General features: G+C 44.2%; 1 protein-coding gene across 2 annotated transcripts in view; it reads left to right on the forward strand.

The window, feature by feature from the left end:
* Nucleotides 1-1,604: 1,604 nt before the first annotated feature.
* Dcun1d1 (defective in cullin neddylation 1 domain containing 1) overlaps nt 1,605-14,900 on the forward strand; it is a 29,368-nt gene continuing 16,072 nt past the window's right edge. The window contains exons 1-2 of one of the 2 annotated variants that reach the window (XM_075950770.1): nt 1,605-2,086; nt 14,408-14,624. In XM_075950770.1, the coding sequence (XP_075806885.1) occupies nt 2,084-2,086; nt 14,408-14,624 (220 nt within the window). In that variant the 5' untranslated portion in view covers nt 1,605-2,083. Of the gene's footprint in view, nt 2,087-2,353; nt 2,800-14,407; nt 14,625-14,900 lie in introns of those variants that run through there. The other variant, XM_075950771.1, reaches the window with a different exon arrangement.

Consider the following 14,900-nt stretch of genomic DNA (forward strand, 5'->3'; position numbering starts at 1 on the left):
GGAGGTATAGAAACACAAAACAAGATGCCCCAATTGCAGAAGCCCAGAGTAAAAAATAAACTGTTGTAATTAAGAGAACACATTATAAACAAATTGTCTGAGTTTAAGTCCTAGCTCTATTGCTTGCTGTGTAACCTTAGGCACATTATTTACTCTGTGCTTTGGTGCTCCCTACAAAATGGACATAGCTCGGATCTGATACATGGGGAGCCCTCATTCTGTTGGCTAGTGTGCCAGGGACAAAATAAAATAAGATCAAGCCAGGAAACATGAAGTATCATGCTTAGCAGGCAAACACAGAAATACGAGCTGCATTTGTGGAGAGTCATGACAAAGGCAGCGGGAGGATGAGGGAGGAAACCCCTCTGACTCCAGAGAGGCTCAGGCTAGGATAGTTCTCGGAGAAGGTGCACTGCAGCCGGACTCCGGCACAGAAGGCGAAGCATAGAGAAGATGGAGCAGGGGTGCACACAGGCCTGGAATTCTCGGCAGCTCAGCAGAACTGTTAGCGGTTAGCCTGGGCTACACGCTCAGACCCCTACCATCTCAAAAGGGACGACGGAGAGAGACTACTGAGGAGAGATAGAGACAGAGGTAGAGTGCAGGATTGTTGATGTGATAAAATTGGCAGGCTAAGGGAAATGAGGTTGAGCCACTGTGGAAGGTTCTGATATTTAGATCGCATGATGAAAAAGCAGGGGGGAAAGGAGGTTTGGGGTAGGGCTTTGACTTAGTCTGTAGAATGCACGGAATGTGTCTTTGTGATCCACCGCTGCAGGATTTCAGTCAAGATTTCGGACTAACTGGGGATATGGACAGGAGTCTAGGAATACAATACATGAAGAGATTCAGGATTGGTTCTGAAAAACGCATCACTGAGAGCCAGAGTTTAGCTAGCAGCGAATGTTCAAGGGGAGGGGAGACTAGAAGTAAACCAAGTCATGGAAAATGATGGAGATTCCAGGAGGAAGTGTTTAAATGCAGGAGAGAAGGAGGTCATGTGGAACTAAGCATCGTCCCTTGGAGGTGGCACTTAGGAAAAAAGAGCTTTAGGCAAACCTACAGGCTCTAGCTGCAATAAGGTCTAACGGAGTGCGGCAAGAGGCAGTCTTCGTTAATATTTTAGGTCACAAGGTTGAGTTCCTAGCGAATATCCACAGGTGTGATCCAGTTTCACGCCTGCTCCGTGTTATTTTCTCAGGCCCTTGCAAGAGCGGGTAGCATCAGCACACACATGCTAATGGAAAGAATGAGGGACAGGTGTGGAGCGCCAAAGCTCTGCCTCTGCGGGGCTCTGGGAGCTCCCAACACGTGGTTAGGTCTAAGCAGTAGTGGGAGGCCTTGAGGAGTGTCACAAAACCGTTCTTTAGTAGGAACTTGGAAGGCTGTTAACTTCTAGGGCTGATCTGGTGTTGGAAGGGAGACCCATGTTGGTGATGAAGAAGCGGATGGTACTGTTGGGTGACATACACAAACCTGGGCAATCTACAACAGCTTTTTTTTTTTTTAAAGTGCCGTACTTGCTGTTTTATTTCCTTCCTCTGCAGGGAGCACTGTGTTTTCTTCTCCTTGCTGCACACACGCGTCCTCTGGACCGCGGCTCAGAAGCCAGGCTAGGTCGAGCTTGGACAGTCCACCATGATGACAGTGACTCTAGGTGCAAAAGTCTCCCGGATTCTTCCCAAAACTTACCAGGGGACTCCAACGTGGAGCTATTAGGAGCGCACGGCGGACAGGACGCGGCCGTGACCTGGGCGCCCTGAGTGGGGGGCGCAGGCAGGGCCCCGCCGTCTCGGGAGCCGACGCACCGGCCGGCACCCTGCTCGCCCGCCGCGCGGGTCTCGGCGCGTGGCCTCAGCCCCGGCGACCCGGCCGCCCGGCCGCTCGCGCCACGGATGCCGACAGGCCAGGCCGCCCACCCCGGGGCCCGCGCCCTCCGCCTCCCGCGGCCCGGCCGCTCCGCGGGCCGCCGCACTGCGCATGAGCGGGAGCCCGGCGAGCCCGTGAGAGGCGCCGCCGCCGCCGCCGCCGTCCATTCGCTGCGGAGCCGGAGGAGGAGGGGAGAGGTCCGGAGGACACCAACATGGTGAGGCACCGCGGCGCCGTGCCGCCCGGCCCGGGCCCCCGACCCGCCCGCGCTCCCCTACCACTGCTCCCCCGGCGCCCGACTCGGCCGGTCCCTTCCCGGCGCCGCCGCTACGCGAGGGCCGGGCAGCGGAGCGCGGCGGGGCCTAGTCGCCGGAGCGGGGCCGGGCGCCGGGCGCGGAGGCGTTGGGGGACGGCCCGCGCCCCATTGTGCGGCCGGGTGGCGCCTGGGCAGCGGGCCCGGCACTGCCTGGTCCCGGCCGGGCCCCTCGGTGCGGCCGGCCCTGGCGAGCCGGCGTCGGCCTTCCCCGTCCGGACGCGCTGGCGCCGGGCGCCCGGGAGTTGGGGTGGCTCGGCAGAGGCTCGGTCCCAGCGAGAGGACGGGGAGGCTCCGGGCTGCGGACGGAAGTGCAGCCGGGGGACCCGAGACCTGCTGCCTTCCGAGCGCCCGCTCTGTGTGCTTGGGGTGGGAGGAGTAATTGCTTTATTATAGCAGTTAGGGGCCATTGGTGATTCTTAAAAAACAGTTTGTCAAGTTGCTCCCCTCCTGGTTTTTGTTCGGGTGAGAAAAAGTCACGGAAGCTGGAAGACGCTGGAGTGAGCTGACTCCTTTGTCATTAAGTACCTGGCGCTGCTGGACACTGTTTTTCAGTTTGGAAGTATACAGTCACACCTTGTTGGAGTTCCGGGCAGGCTGCTGGGTGAATTGTAAAGGTGATTGGGGTTCCTTTGCTCCGGAGAGCAGAAGGGCCTCTTTGGGGAGGAGGGTGTGTGTGTGCTCCCAGTCTTCAGTTTGTGGGGGTTGTTTTCGCTCAGTGACACTTATGTGGCCCCAGCCTCCGGCTGCTTTGGTCTCATGTATTGATTGTGTGGTTTGGTCCTACATATCCAAGATTTCTCTTCTGTGCAAAGTTCGTAAAACTTTGTGTTTGTAAGAAGGCTTTCCTGTAGATTACTGGTTAAGTGTTTGGATTGAGATTAGAGTGTAAGTCCAAAGACCCAACAGAGTGTCTGCAGTTTCTTTTTGTACAGGCCTTGGACATCACCCCTGAACTCTTAGTTTGCACTCTCTTACTAAGGTGCTTGTAGCTGGCTGACATAAGGAAGTGCGTGCGGGTCTCCCGGTCTCCGATGAACACTTACCAAGGCGGTGTCTGTAGCTTCCTCCGACAGCACCCTTCAGATTCCCCTCAAATCCAGTACCTGCCTGTGTTCACTGGGAACGTAGGATTCTTGCTGTTTAGATGAGAGCTCACTTTGGGTTTGGGCTTGTAGCCTTCTGTCCCTTTGGTTAATATTAAATTGGCTCATTTTGGAACTTAGCCATAAGTCATGCAGTCGTACTGGTTGTGATAAGATGTCCTTAACTTAAAGCACTTTCTATGCCTTAACTCATTTTTAGGTAACTCGGTATCATCATGTTAGTTTAGAAAGTAAACACGGGCCCCTAAGAATCTAACAGTAAGTGTATTTCATTATAAATTTATAGTTTTTTCTTGGTACAGTTTTAGGTTGTTAGGTGTTTTTTTTTTTGTTTTGTTTTTGGTAGGTGAACCACAGCTAATTTCTACAACATGAAAGACATAAAAGATGGAATATGTTTTTATAAGGAAAAAAATTAAGTTACCTGTCTTTCACACTCACAGAGAGACCAAAAATAACCCGGAGCTGGGGAGCAAACCTAGGCAGGGCCTGATAGGCCAGTGTATTTTAAGAAGTATTCAAAACATCTGAGTTTTTCCTTCTAAGACTGGGAAAGACTGGGTTCCTTAACTTCTAAAGTTCTGCTGAGTTTAATAACTTTATGGTTCTAATGATTTTTTAAGTGTGCAAAATATATGTAGATTGTGTGACCTATTTGATTTCTATAAATGACTGTCAAACTTTAGACCTGTAGTGTCTTAGGAAATCATCTGGCTTGTCTCCTCCCCTTTACAAAAGAAGAAATGGAGGCTCAGGGTTTTGAGGTTCAAGTTTGTAAGATGGTTACAAAAATGTAACTGTTTTCCCAGGCTGTCATTTCCTGGTATTTGTGGTGCATGTAAATAAGTTTTTAAAATCGACTAGAAATGAAATCTAGAAAAGTGGCTGAAAATTGCATTTGAGATTAGATGATACTAGATAGGAAAATAAGTATTATAAATATGTTAGTAGCAAAATTAAAATTAATGGGTAGTCAATTACTGTTTTTAATTACTTTAAAGTATATGGACTTTGAAATGTATATTTTCTGCAAATTCAGGTCCTAAAAATGCAATATGTAAATCCGTTGTGGGTTGTTCTTTGGAATTTGTTGCGCATCTTCTGTATAACCTCAAGGAAAGGAGGGCCTGGCTGCTTTTGGCGTCGGTTAGGTATCTGCTATGTTCCTCGTAGTATTTAAACCTTGAGATTTATCTACATCCATGACAGAAACCTGGAATGTCAGACAGAAATCTAGGGGAAGTCAAGAAGGAAACATTGTATATATCTCCCCACTACTGTTTCCAAGGTGCTAAGTGTTCTGGGGAAAAGACACTAAGGCAGCTCATGATTAGACACATACCTTGCGGTGGAAGTGGGGATACAAAATAGCAAAATAGTGTCTGCCCCACTGAGGAGAGAGAACTTAGGCTAACTGGGGTCGAGAAAATAAGCCTCGCAGAAGTAGGGTGGAGAAGGGTTTGTGAGACAGGTAGCTGGAGGCCACCAGAGTGGAGGGAGGGAGAGCTTGGCTTTTGCCTTGGTGAACTTGTTAAGATAACCAGACTTATATTTCTATGATGGCGTTTCTTTTTGTCTCAGGTATCCTGTTACAATGTATTTTTAGTCTTTTACCTACAAGACTCTCACAGTTTTTTCTTTTTTTCTTTTTCTTTTCTTTTTTTTTTTTGTTTGTTTTTTGAGGCAGGAGTTCTCTGTAGACCAGGCTAGCCTCGAACTCACAGAGATCCACCTGCCTCTGCCTCCCTGAGTGCTGGGACCACCAGCTGGCTAAAGTTTTTCTTGTGTAGCTAATGTATACAAAGTTTTGAATTCTGTTTCACTATATAATGTTTAATACAAAATTTTCCTCTAGCTGTTTTTGGGTTAGTTTTTAAAAAAATTTTTTTTAAGTTGTTGGATGTTTTGGTGATTCGTATATACATCTATGACGATATGCAGAAAAGTGGCCTTGGAGGAGAGAAGAAATTGAGACTTATTGAACAGAACAGCTTATAGCTGTGTATTCCTATTCCTACTTGTGGAGTAGGCAGCACAGCTGCCAACTGTCTTGGTGGTTCTGGGAGACTGGAGCAAAGTGAAGAGCTAGAATGGAAAGAGCAGGGATTACAGACATGGTCCTGACTCTAGCCCTCAGTTTTCCCTTTACAAAAAAAAGAGAGAAAGAAAAATCAAGTAATATTTCATTACTGATATGGAATCTCTGGCTAGTTTCTTATATTGAATGCAACTAAGTTGCTTCTATGTTAAATCAAATGGTCTGATGTAAGCATTAAATATGTAATTTAAAATTAAAACCCTTTGGTGTAAAACATTGGAAATAAAATGAACTAAGTATGGGTTTTGTTTTTCTTAAGTTGTAAGAGAACAGGACTCGTTTGAGTATCTTTAGTATGGTCTCTTAGGTTGCGCGTCCATAGAGGAAATTTGACGCAGCCCCTTTCACACACAGCTCTGAGGTGCCGAGGGCCAGCTCAGGGGCTTGTGCATGGTAGACAAGTACTCTACCAATGTGCTACACCTTCCACCCAAGAAAATCTCTTTGAATTACAGGATGTAAGGTTGTGGGTATGGTGGTACCTGTAATCCCAGCACGCAGGGGGTTAAGGCAGGACGTCACAAGTGGGGGTCAAAGCCAGCCTGGGCAAAGTAATGAGTTCAGAGACAACCAGAGCTATACTGTAAGACCCTACCTCAAAGCTAACAACCCAACAATAAAAGCATAAATAGCACTAGGCGGTGTTGAGGCCATGGTGGAGTCAGCCATGATGAAGAGAAATAATTCAAAATAGGATTGAATTGCTGTGTGGACAGAAACAAGTTGTTGAGTAGTTAAATGACTTATTTACCTTGCTACTTTAGGTTTGTACCCCTCAGCCAAGATAAAGCACCTCCAGAGCCATCTTTCACTACTTTTATGATTTAAACATTTTTAATGATTTATCATTTTTGTTGTTTATCCAATGGTGTTTTGCCTAGATGTATATCTACATTAAACTGCAGGTCTGCACTGTAAACATTTAAGAGATTTACTCAAATAGTCATTTTCTAAAGAATTATATCCAACTATACTTTTGACTCCCTCACTGAGGTAGTGATCAGTTGCTGAAGTCTATACAACCTGTCCCCTTATTAGGTTGGTATGTTTTAGTTTTAATAAACACTTAAGGGGCTGGAGGACTGGTAGAGTACTTGAATAAAGCCCTAGGTTTCCTCCCACCATTATATAAGCTAGCCATGGTGGCATATGCCTGTAATCCCAGCACCCTAGAGGCCTAGACAAGAGGGTCAGAAGTTCAAGGTCATCCTTAGCTGTGTGTAGTACACAGGAGCAGTCCCTATCTCACATTTAGAGTAGTTATTACATTATTAGTGTATTGCTTAAAATTTGAGTAGATAAGAAATCTTAAAATTCATAAAAAGATTCTACTTTTTATGAAACAAATACTGATTGGTTCTTGAATGCTAGGCATTGTAGTTACCTGTGAAACTTTCAAAATTCACAGTTCTTTGGGTTTTTGTTGTTTTAGAATTTTTCAATAGAAAAATGTTTATGAAAAGGGAAAAGCAATTTGTTTCTTTTTGAGGTGAGATTGCCCAGGCCAGTCTCCACCTCCTGGGCCCTGATGGGCAGTTTTGGCTTCTCAGGTGGCTGGGGAAGTAATCATTACGCTCAGCTTGAAGAGCAAAGTTACCTATTAGGACTGCTTGTTTAATAGTAATGCCATAAGCTAGGGAGAGCAACCTGTTAGGACTGCTTGTTCAATGGTCAAGTCATAAGCTAGCGAAGATTAATTGAAAAGTGACCAACAAAAGTAAAATTAAAGGAACTTGTTTCTGTCTTCTTACCGCATCACACTAGAAATTAGCAAAACTTTTAAGTAGTCAAACACTTTTTGTAGAAAATCAAGACATTATTCCATTTTCAACAACAAGCATCTTTTAACTAACTTAGCAATTGAGGAGTAATGAAGAGAAAATTGTTCAAATGTCTATGAATAGAACACTTGTTGAGAATTCGTGAGGATCAGGTGTGTTTGGGCATGCCTCTGCTGGCAGTGGAGAGGACGGGACAGGATTGTTGTGAATTCAGGGCTACTCAATGTTAAATGGTGAGAGGTCTTGGGCCAGCCTGGGCTCCAATATGAGGAAGGCCCTGCTCAAACCACAACAACTACAACAAACCCGTGAGGAGCATTTTCTGGAGCCATTTTGAATGCCATAGATGTACTTTCTGATTGTGTCATTGTGCATAGTAACTGCACAGCATTCTCCACTTCTGCCTCCTCTTCGATGATGTAAACTAGTATTCATGGTGCGGAGAATGAGTGATAAGCTGCACGGGCCTCGTAACTCATTGGTCATAGTTCTGCACTGCAGATTGGAATGCAAAAGAGTATCCTGAGAGTTGTGATTGTTGTAGCTTAGTGGTGGAAGTTGTTCTGGCCAAAACCTGTTTATATTTTTTGCGTCAAGCCTTTTCATTGAAAAGGAAACCATGACTTCCAGTAGCTGTAGGTCTTTCTGTTTCTTCATTAAAACTATAGATTGTCATCTGTTTAAAAACAGACTGCCATGGAGCCATAAATATACTTTTCATCTTGTTTTATTACTTGTCTTAAAAATAACCTATCCCCTTACTCCCCCAGCAAAGCCCTAAATAGATGTTCCATCCCAGTCCCTGTGTTAGCCTGGGGACTAGATGGGGAGCCAGTGTTTAAATGGCGGTTGTAGTTAGAATACTGATATTTGACTTGAGAAGGGAAAAGTCAGTTCTGTTAAAGTAGATGAAGAATGCTGCCCCCCTTCCCTGCACTTTCTGCTGAGTCAGTGGCTGCACTTTTGAAACCTTTGTTTTCATTTCCCATGACCATGTGTGTAGAATAATGGAAAGACTGCATTCTTTGAAGGGTACTGGCTTTGCTCTTTTGAGTGAGTGTAGATCCTACCCTGAACCTTGTTTTCCTTTCCTGTAAGGTGGGCCCAGTGAGGCCTCTCTTCAGAGTTGTGATATGTAAGTCATGATGGTCTGTTGTTATATGTAAGTTATGATGGTCTGTTGTTATATATAAGTCATGATGGTCTGTTGTTGTATGTAAGTCATGATGGTCTGTTGTTGTATGTAAGTCATGATGGTCTGTTATATGTAAGTCATGATGGTCTGTTGTTGTATGTAAGTCATGATGGTCTGTTGTTATATGTAAGTTATGATGGTCTGTTGTTATATGTAAGTCATGATGGTCTGTTGTTGTATGTAAGTCATGATGGTCTGTTGTTGTATGTAAGTCATGATGGTCTGTTGTTATATATAAGTCATGATGGTCTGTTGTTGTATGTAAGTCATGATGGTCTGTTGTTGTATGTAAGTCATGATGGTCTGTTGTTGTATGTAAGTCATGATGGTCTGTTGTTGTATGTAAGTCATGATGGTCTGTTGTTATATGTAAGTCATGATGGTCTGTTGTTATATATAAGTCATGATGGTCTGTTGTTGTATGTAAGTCATGATGGTCTGTTGTTATATGTAAGTCATGATGGTCTGTTGTTATATATAAGTCATGATGGTCTGTTGTTGTATGTAAGTCATGATGGTCTGTTGTTGTATGTAAGTCATGATGGTCTGTTGTTGTATGTAAGTCATGATGGTCTGTTGTTGTATGTAAGTCATGATGGTCTGTTATATGTAAGTCATGATGGTCTGTTGTTGTATGTAAGTCATGATGGTCTGTTGTTATATATAAGTCATGATGGTCTGTTGTTATATATAAGTCATGATGGTCTGTTGCCTCCAAACCCAGCTTGGGCAGCTGAGGCAAGACTATCTCTCAAGTTTCAGGCTAGCCTGTGGCCACAAAGGGAGATCCTGTTTTTTCTCCATGGTTCCCCCACCTTCTGCCTCTCAAAAAAGAAAAGAAAAATTGGCTAGTGTAAGGTCTGACACACAGCAGTAGCTTAAATAAGTACAAGCTGTTAGTTTTAAATTATGATCATTTTTCATTTGCCTTTTAAATAATTTTGTTTTGTCCCCCCTCCATTATTCTTGCTTAATTTATGGACCTATAAAAATTCTTACTATGTACAAGTTAAAGTTAAATTAATCCAAGTTAATTGCCTAGAACTGAAAACTTTGTTTGCTGCAGCAGAGATTAGTTTTCTATGGGTGGAATGGATATCTTGCCAGGTAGATCTGAGAGGAGACGCTTCAGTTTTGACAAACTGTGTGCCTTTACAACCGAAGGAAAAGACATGGGCAGTTTACTCTTCTCTTAGCCTGACTTCCCTGGAGTAGAACTTTGTCCCAAGGTGAAAGTGTTCTGTTGCAGCAGGGTCACCTCATGGAATTGACTTTTCCTGCCCTCTTGACCTGTGATCTGTGGGAAGGCCGGTTGAGTGGTTGGGTACGGGTAACACTGGACTGTGTCTATAGCAGACTCCGTCTTCCATGAGAATACATAGTTTGCTAGACTAAAGCTAGCTCTTATAAATCTCATAGGAATTTAAAAATGCTAATCACATTAGCCACACAGCTTGAAAAAAGGTATGACATTTGTGTATTTATGTGTGGGGTGCATATGTGCCGAAGTGCACCTTTGGAAGTTGGAACAACTTGTGGGAGTTTTCTCTCTCTACTCATCTGGGTCTTGGGGACTGAACGTGGGTCATCAGACTTGGTGGCAAGTGTCTCTACAGGCTGAGCCATCTCAGTGGCATCTATTATACATAGAGCTTTTAGTGAAAGTGACACATGACCGTTAAGGTTGTTTTATTTTGAGTCAGAATCTCACTAACTAGCTCTGGCTGGCCTGAGACTCGCTATGTAGACCAGGCTGACCTGAACTCACAGTAGACCTGCCTCTGTGCATTCTACCTGGCCTCATTAAGACATTCTGAGATTTTGAAACATCGACTTTTGTGAAGTAGGTATTAGCTAACTAGAATTGCATTTCAAGAGGTAATTTCAGAGCTGGAGAGGTGGCTCAGGATGTCAGAGATTAGGTACTCCTGCAGATTAGGTACTGCATGAGAGCTCACTGTGGTCTGTTCCAGCAGATCTGATGCCCTCCCCATCCACCTTCTGTGGGCACTTGCGCATGCACGCCTGCAGGAAAACGCTCAGACTCACCTTTAAAAAAGGAATTTCTTTGAAACTGTAGACCTGAGTGTCTTTCTGGAGTTGAGATTGAAGTTGAAGCTTAGGGGTAAGGTAAGAAGATGGACTTGTGGGTGAAAATAAATGAATGAATCGTTTTTTTTCTCTCACAAGTACTACTTCCTCAGTAAAGTTACTTCTGTTTTGAAAATTTGAGGCGTTAGTTGGCAGGAGGTCATTTTCCATATACATGGTTTTTCTTGGGGAACACGATAGGAAGACTTTCCTGTCATTATTAAGTTTTGCTGTGCTGCTAATCTAGTCACTGTTTTGTTAGTTCAGTGGTCAAATGTGCTTGGCTAGATCCAAAACACTATATTTGAGGTTTTTCAGATAAACTACTTATTTTGGTTCTGGAAATTAAACTTGTATGTACTTTGACTACTGAGACACACCATCTTCCTGGGAAAGTTTTTTTTTTAACTTAATATTTGAATTTATTGAGCTAAAATAGGAGGGAAGATTTAAGTACAAAGAGGCATGTGTTCACAGTCTAGGCATTTTTTATTTTGTAAAGAAAATAGATGAATTTTGTTGTTTAGATTATGAAACTTCTTCCCCCCCCCCCCTTTCTTTCTAACACGGCCTGAGTATTGCATGTCCTTGCATGCTTACTACTCTTGACTTTTCTTGAAAACTCGGTCATGTCCAAGTGACTGTAACACATGAGGTTTGAAGGTTGTACTACTTAATCCCACTTCCCAGCCACTCTGTTATAGTGGGTTTTTTTTTTTTTTTTCAAGACAGGGTTTCTCTGTGGTTTTGGAGCCTGTCCTGGAACTAGCTTTTGTAGACCAGGCTGGTCTCGAACTCACAGAGATCCGCCTGCCTCCCGAGTGCTGGGATTAAAGGCGTGCGCCACCACCGCCCAGCTGTTGTAGTCATTTTTAAAATGTAGTAAAGGAAATTACTGCCAAGTCTTGGAAGCCATCTCATGGAAAAAGGTCTCCATTAGCTTTTAAATAGAAAACCTACACCCAGGCGTTGTGGCGCAAGCCTTTAACCCCAGCGCTCAGGAGGCAGAGGCAGGGGGCTTTGAGTTTGGGGCCAGCCTGGTTTGTAGAATGAGTTCCAGAACAGCCACGGCTACGCAGAGAAACCCTGTCTCCAGAAACCAACTTTAAGAAAGAAAAATCTGCTTTTTCTTCCTCTTCAGTTTTTTATTTTAATCCATCCTCTTGTCTCCTGCTTCTCGGTAATGCTCTGCTTAATCTAGTGACCCTACTCCTGAGGTTGGCTGACTTTTGATGCCACTCTCCCTTGGAATTAGGACACCTTGCCCAATACCACTTGTGTGGCCTGGGAAAGGGGGATGGGCATGTTAGGGTTCTACCCAGCTTGAGCATAGGGCCAGTGTAGTTTGCCTAGGAGAGCCCTGTGTTCTGCAGACCGTCCTGGAGGGAAATGAGAGGAAGGTGACAGCCCATCCCAGAGGTGGAGGTGCTTATTAGACGCTGCAGGAGCAGGCAGGGACCGGGCGCCATGTCGCTCTGTCAGGCCTTTGCCAGGTGCTGCCCAGTCATTTATGAGGTTACAAATGGGCAACTAGTTGCTTTTGAAGAAAGTGTTTGTTTCCCCACAGACTAAAAGTTTATAATTGACCCAGACAAAATAGTTACTGCATTTAAAACTGAGTGATATGACATGAGTTAAGTAGTTAATGTAATGTTGCTTAGTTGGACTAGACAGTGATTTATTTCCCCTCTGTCTTCCAGTATCTAGCTTTCCATCAGGAAGTCTCTAACGCAGGTGAACGAGTCTTGGCTTGTAGAAGTAGTTTAAGCTGTGCTTTTAAGTTTCCGTCTTCAGCAGGGAACAGTGTACTGGGCTCAATACTGTTAGGTTAAAATCCCAGATAAGGCAGACTGTCTTGCCATCTCCAACTCTAGAAGAATGGGGGTGGGGAGTAGAGGAGCTACTCAAGAAGTCAATCAGGGTTAATTCAAAAGTAGTTTCCAGGTTCACTTTCGACGTTATACAGTGGCGGTGGTGATCACAGTGACACTCAGCCACTTTAAAGGGTATGAGTGTGTCAGACCTGTGCTTCTAGGGAGAAAGTATGCTGTGCTTCAGAATCATCTCCAAGGTTGAAACACAAATGGTTTCTTGTTTCCTTTCAGTTAATGAACTTTCAGGGATTTAAATTATTTCCTTTTTGGTCATTTCATTGGGATTGCCATTGAATAGTACATTTCAAAGATAGGAATGATCCTGGATCTTTGAGAGGTGCATCTCACGTGACAGGCTAGGGCAGTGGTTCTCAGCCTGCGGCCCTTTAGTACACTTCTTCATGTTGTGCTGACCCCAATCAGAAAATTATTTTGTTGCTACTTTGTAATTGTAATTTTGCTACTGTTATGAATTGTAATGTAAAATTTTCAAAGCTAGAGATTAGTCAAAGGGGTCGTGACCTACAGGTTGAGAACCACTGAGCTATACTATACTTTGGGTGGTATCTAAGGGTAGGGTTATCAGTGAAGGGAAGCTGTTATATTTTACAGTTTCTGTTTGAGTGGAGGATAGTGGCTGAGGTTGTCATCTGTAACTTCAAACATTGACCTTTGCCAAGAGAGGAGAGAGTGGCAGATGAGGAGGCTCTTTGGCATAAACGTATTTCGTGTTCCAAGAAAGAGAGTTTGTTTTTATACCTGATTTTTGCAGCCTTATTTTCTCAGTGATAATAGTACCTTTGATAGTCCCTCCGAGATTCTCAAAAGCTTCTTAAATATCCACCAAGCAGGGAGATTCCTAGAAACTTTACCAGGACAAGAGGTTGCAAGGCTACTTTTGTTGTTCCCTCATTTCTCCTACACAACTGGGTGAGCTTTGTGAGCAAAGAACTTAGCCAGGTTTGCTCGTGTTCAGTCAGAGGTTGGGTTTGGGAAGGTCAGTCTGGGTCAGGTCAGAGCTTTAGGGGTCTTAGTGGTGTTGCTTAAAAGACAACACTGTATCTTTAATGTGTCTGACCCTCTGTGGACATGGTAGCATTAGAGGAGCCCAAGTATTTTGTTGAGAAAACAGAATTGGGACTTGAAAGGAGGAAGAGTGCAGTGGGCCTTGCCCAGGAGGCTGGCTTGAGTGCGAAGGGAGAGCAGTCTTTGACAGCAGGAGACAGTGGAGAGCCTGGTGGCCCTGTCTCATTATTTGGGTTTAAGTCAGAGAAGTGAATCCTTGTCAGTGTAGGGCAAGTGAAAACTTGAGGCCTCTTAGGCACAAGCAAAGAAAAAGAGATGATTCCTTGTAGGGAAACAGAAGATGCTCTTAGTGAGAAGTGTCTCCGGGACCAGCCAGATGGCTCAGCTGGCAAAGGTACTGCCTGCCGCCAAGTCTGCGGCCTGACTTCTATCCCTAGGACATATATGGGAGAAGGGAGAACCAACTCCTGCAAATTGTCTTCTGCCCTCCACATTAGTATCTTGACATGTGTGTGTGCCCATAAGTATGTGCGTACACACACACGCGCGCGCCCACACACACACACACACACTATAATTAAAAGAACTTTTTAAAAAGAAGTATCTAAGTGGTATAGATTTCTACTTATTTGAGGGGATCCTAGTAAGAATTCTATAGTTTCTAAACACCATGTAAGAGAAATGTAGGCTATTCCTACTCTATCACCTTCCTGCATTTGGTGAAAATAGCACACACTCGGGCAGGTAGTGCTGAACTGAGCGCTGGTTCTCTCCTTCCCATGGGGGTTTGTCTCTGCCTGTGTGTCCTCTTAGAAAAGGAGGCTGAGTACTCTTGTTCTGTCAACACCAGCTACTTTTCCAGAACTGTGCCACACCTTGTGCTTCTGATACTTTTAAATTGTCGTGCTGATTAATGACATCACAAGTAAGTTTTAAAAAAATGCTTTCATGCTTTGTGAAAAAAAACTTTCCTAATGGCGACAACTTAGATACATTGAAATGTGTAGTGATGTGTGATTTTACACAGTTTCAGTTTGTTTTCTGGTTCTCGTAGAACAAGTTGAAATCATCGCAGAAGGATAAAGTTCGTCAGTTTATGATCTTCACACAATCTAGTGAAAAAACTGCTGTGAGTTGTCTTTCTCAAAATGACTGGAAGTTAGATGTTGCAACAGATAATTTTTTTCAAAATCCAGAACTTTATATACGGGAGAGTGTAAAAGGATCATTGGACAGGAAGAAGTTAGAACAACTTTACAATAGATACAAAGGTGAGTGTCATATGTTAAATGTTTTGAGCAAATTCTCCCGAGTTAAAGGCTTGTTCTGAGATGGCAGCTCCGGAGCCTGGAGCAAGTGCAGTGGAGTTCTGACAGAGCCCGGGACTAGGAAGATACTAGAAATGACTCTCTTTTGCTCTTGTCTCCTCCTGGTCTGACCCCATCACGGAGTCTGAGAATGGAAGGTTAGGGGCAGTTTTTTCTAACCTTGTGTTTGTAAAACTTGCTGAGCCAGGTTTTAAGAAAGTCTGCATAATAACTTTTTGT

The sequence above is a fragment of the Microtus pennsylvanicus genome, chromosome 16 (genome assembly GCF_037038515.1).
Source record: "Microtus pennsylvanicus isolate mMicPen1 chromosome 16, mMicPen1.hap1, whole genome shotgun sequence".
NCBI lineage: Eukaryota > Metazoa > Chordata > Mammalia > Rodentia > Cricetidae > Microtus > Microtus pennsylvanicus.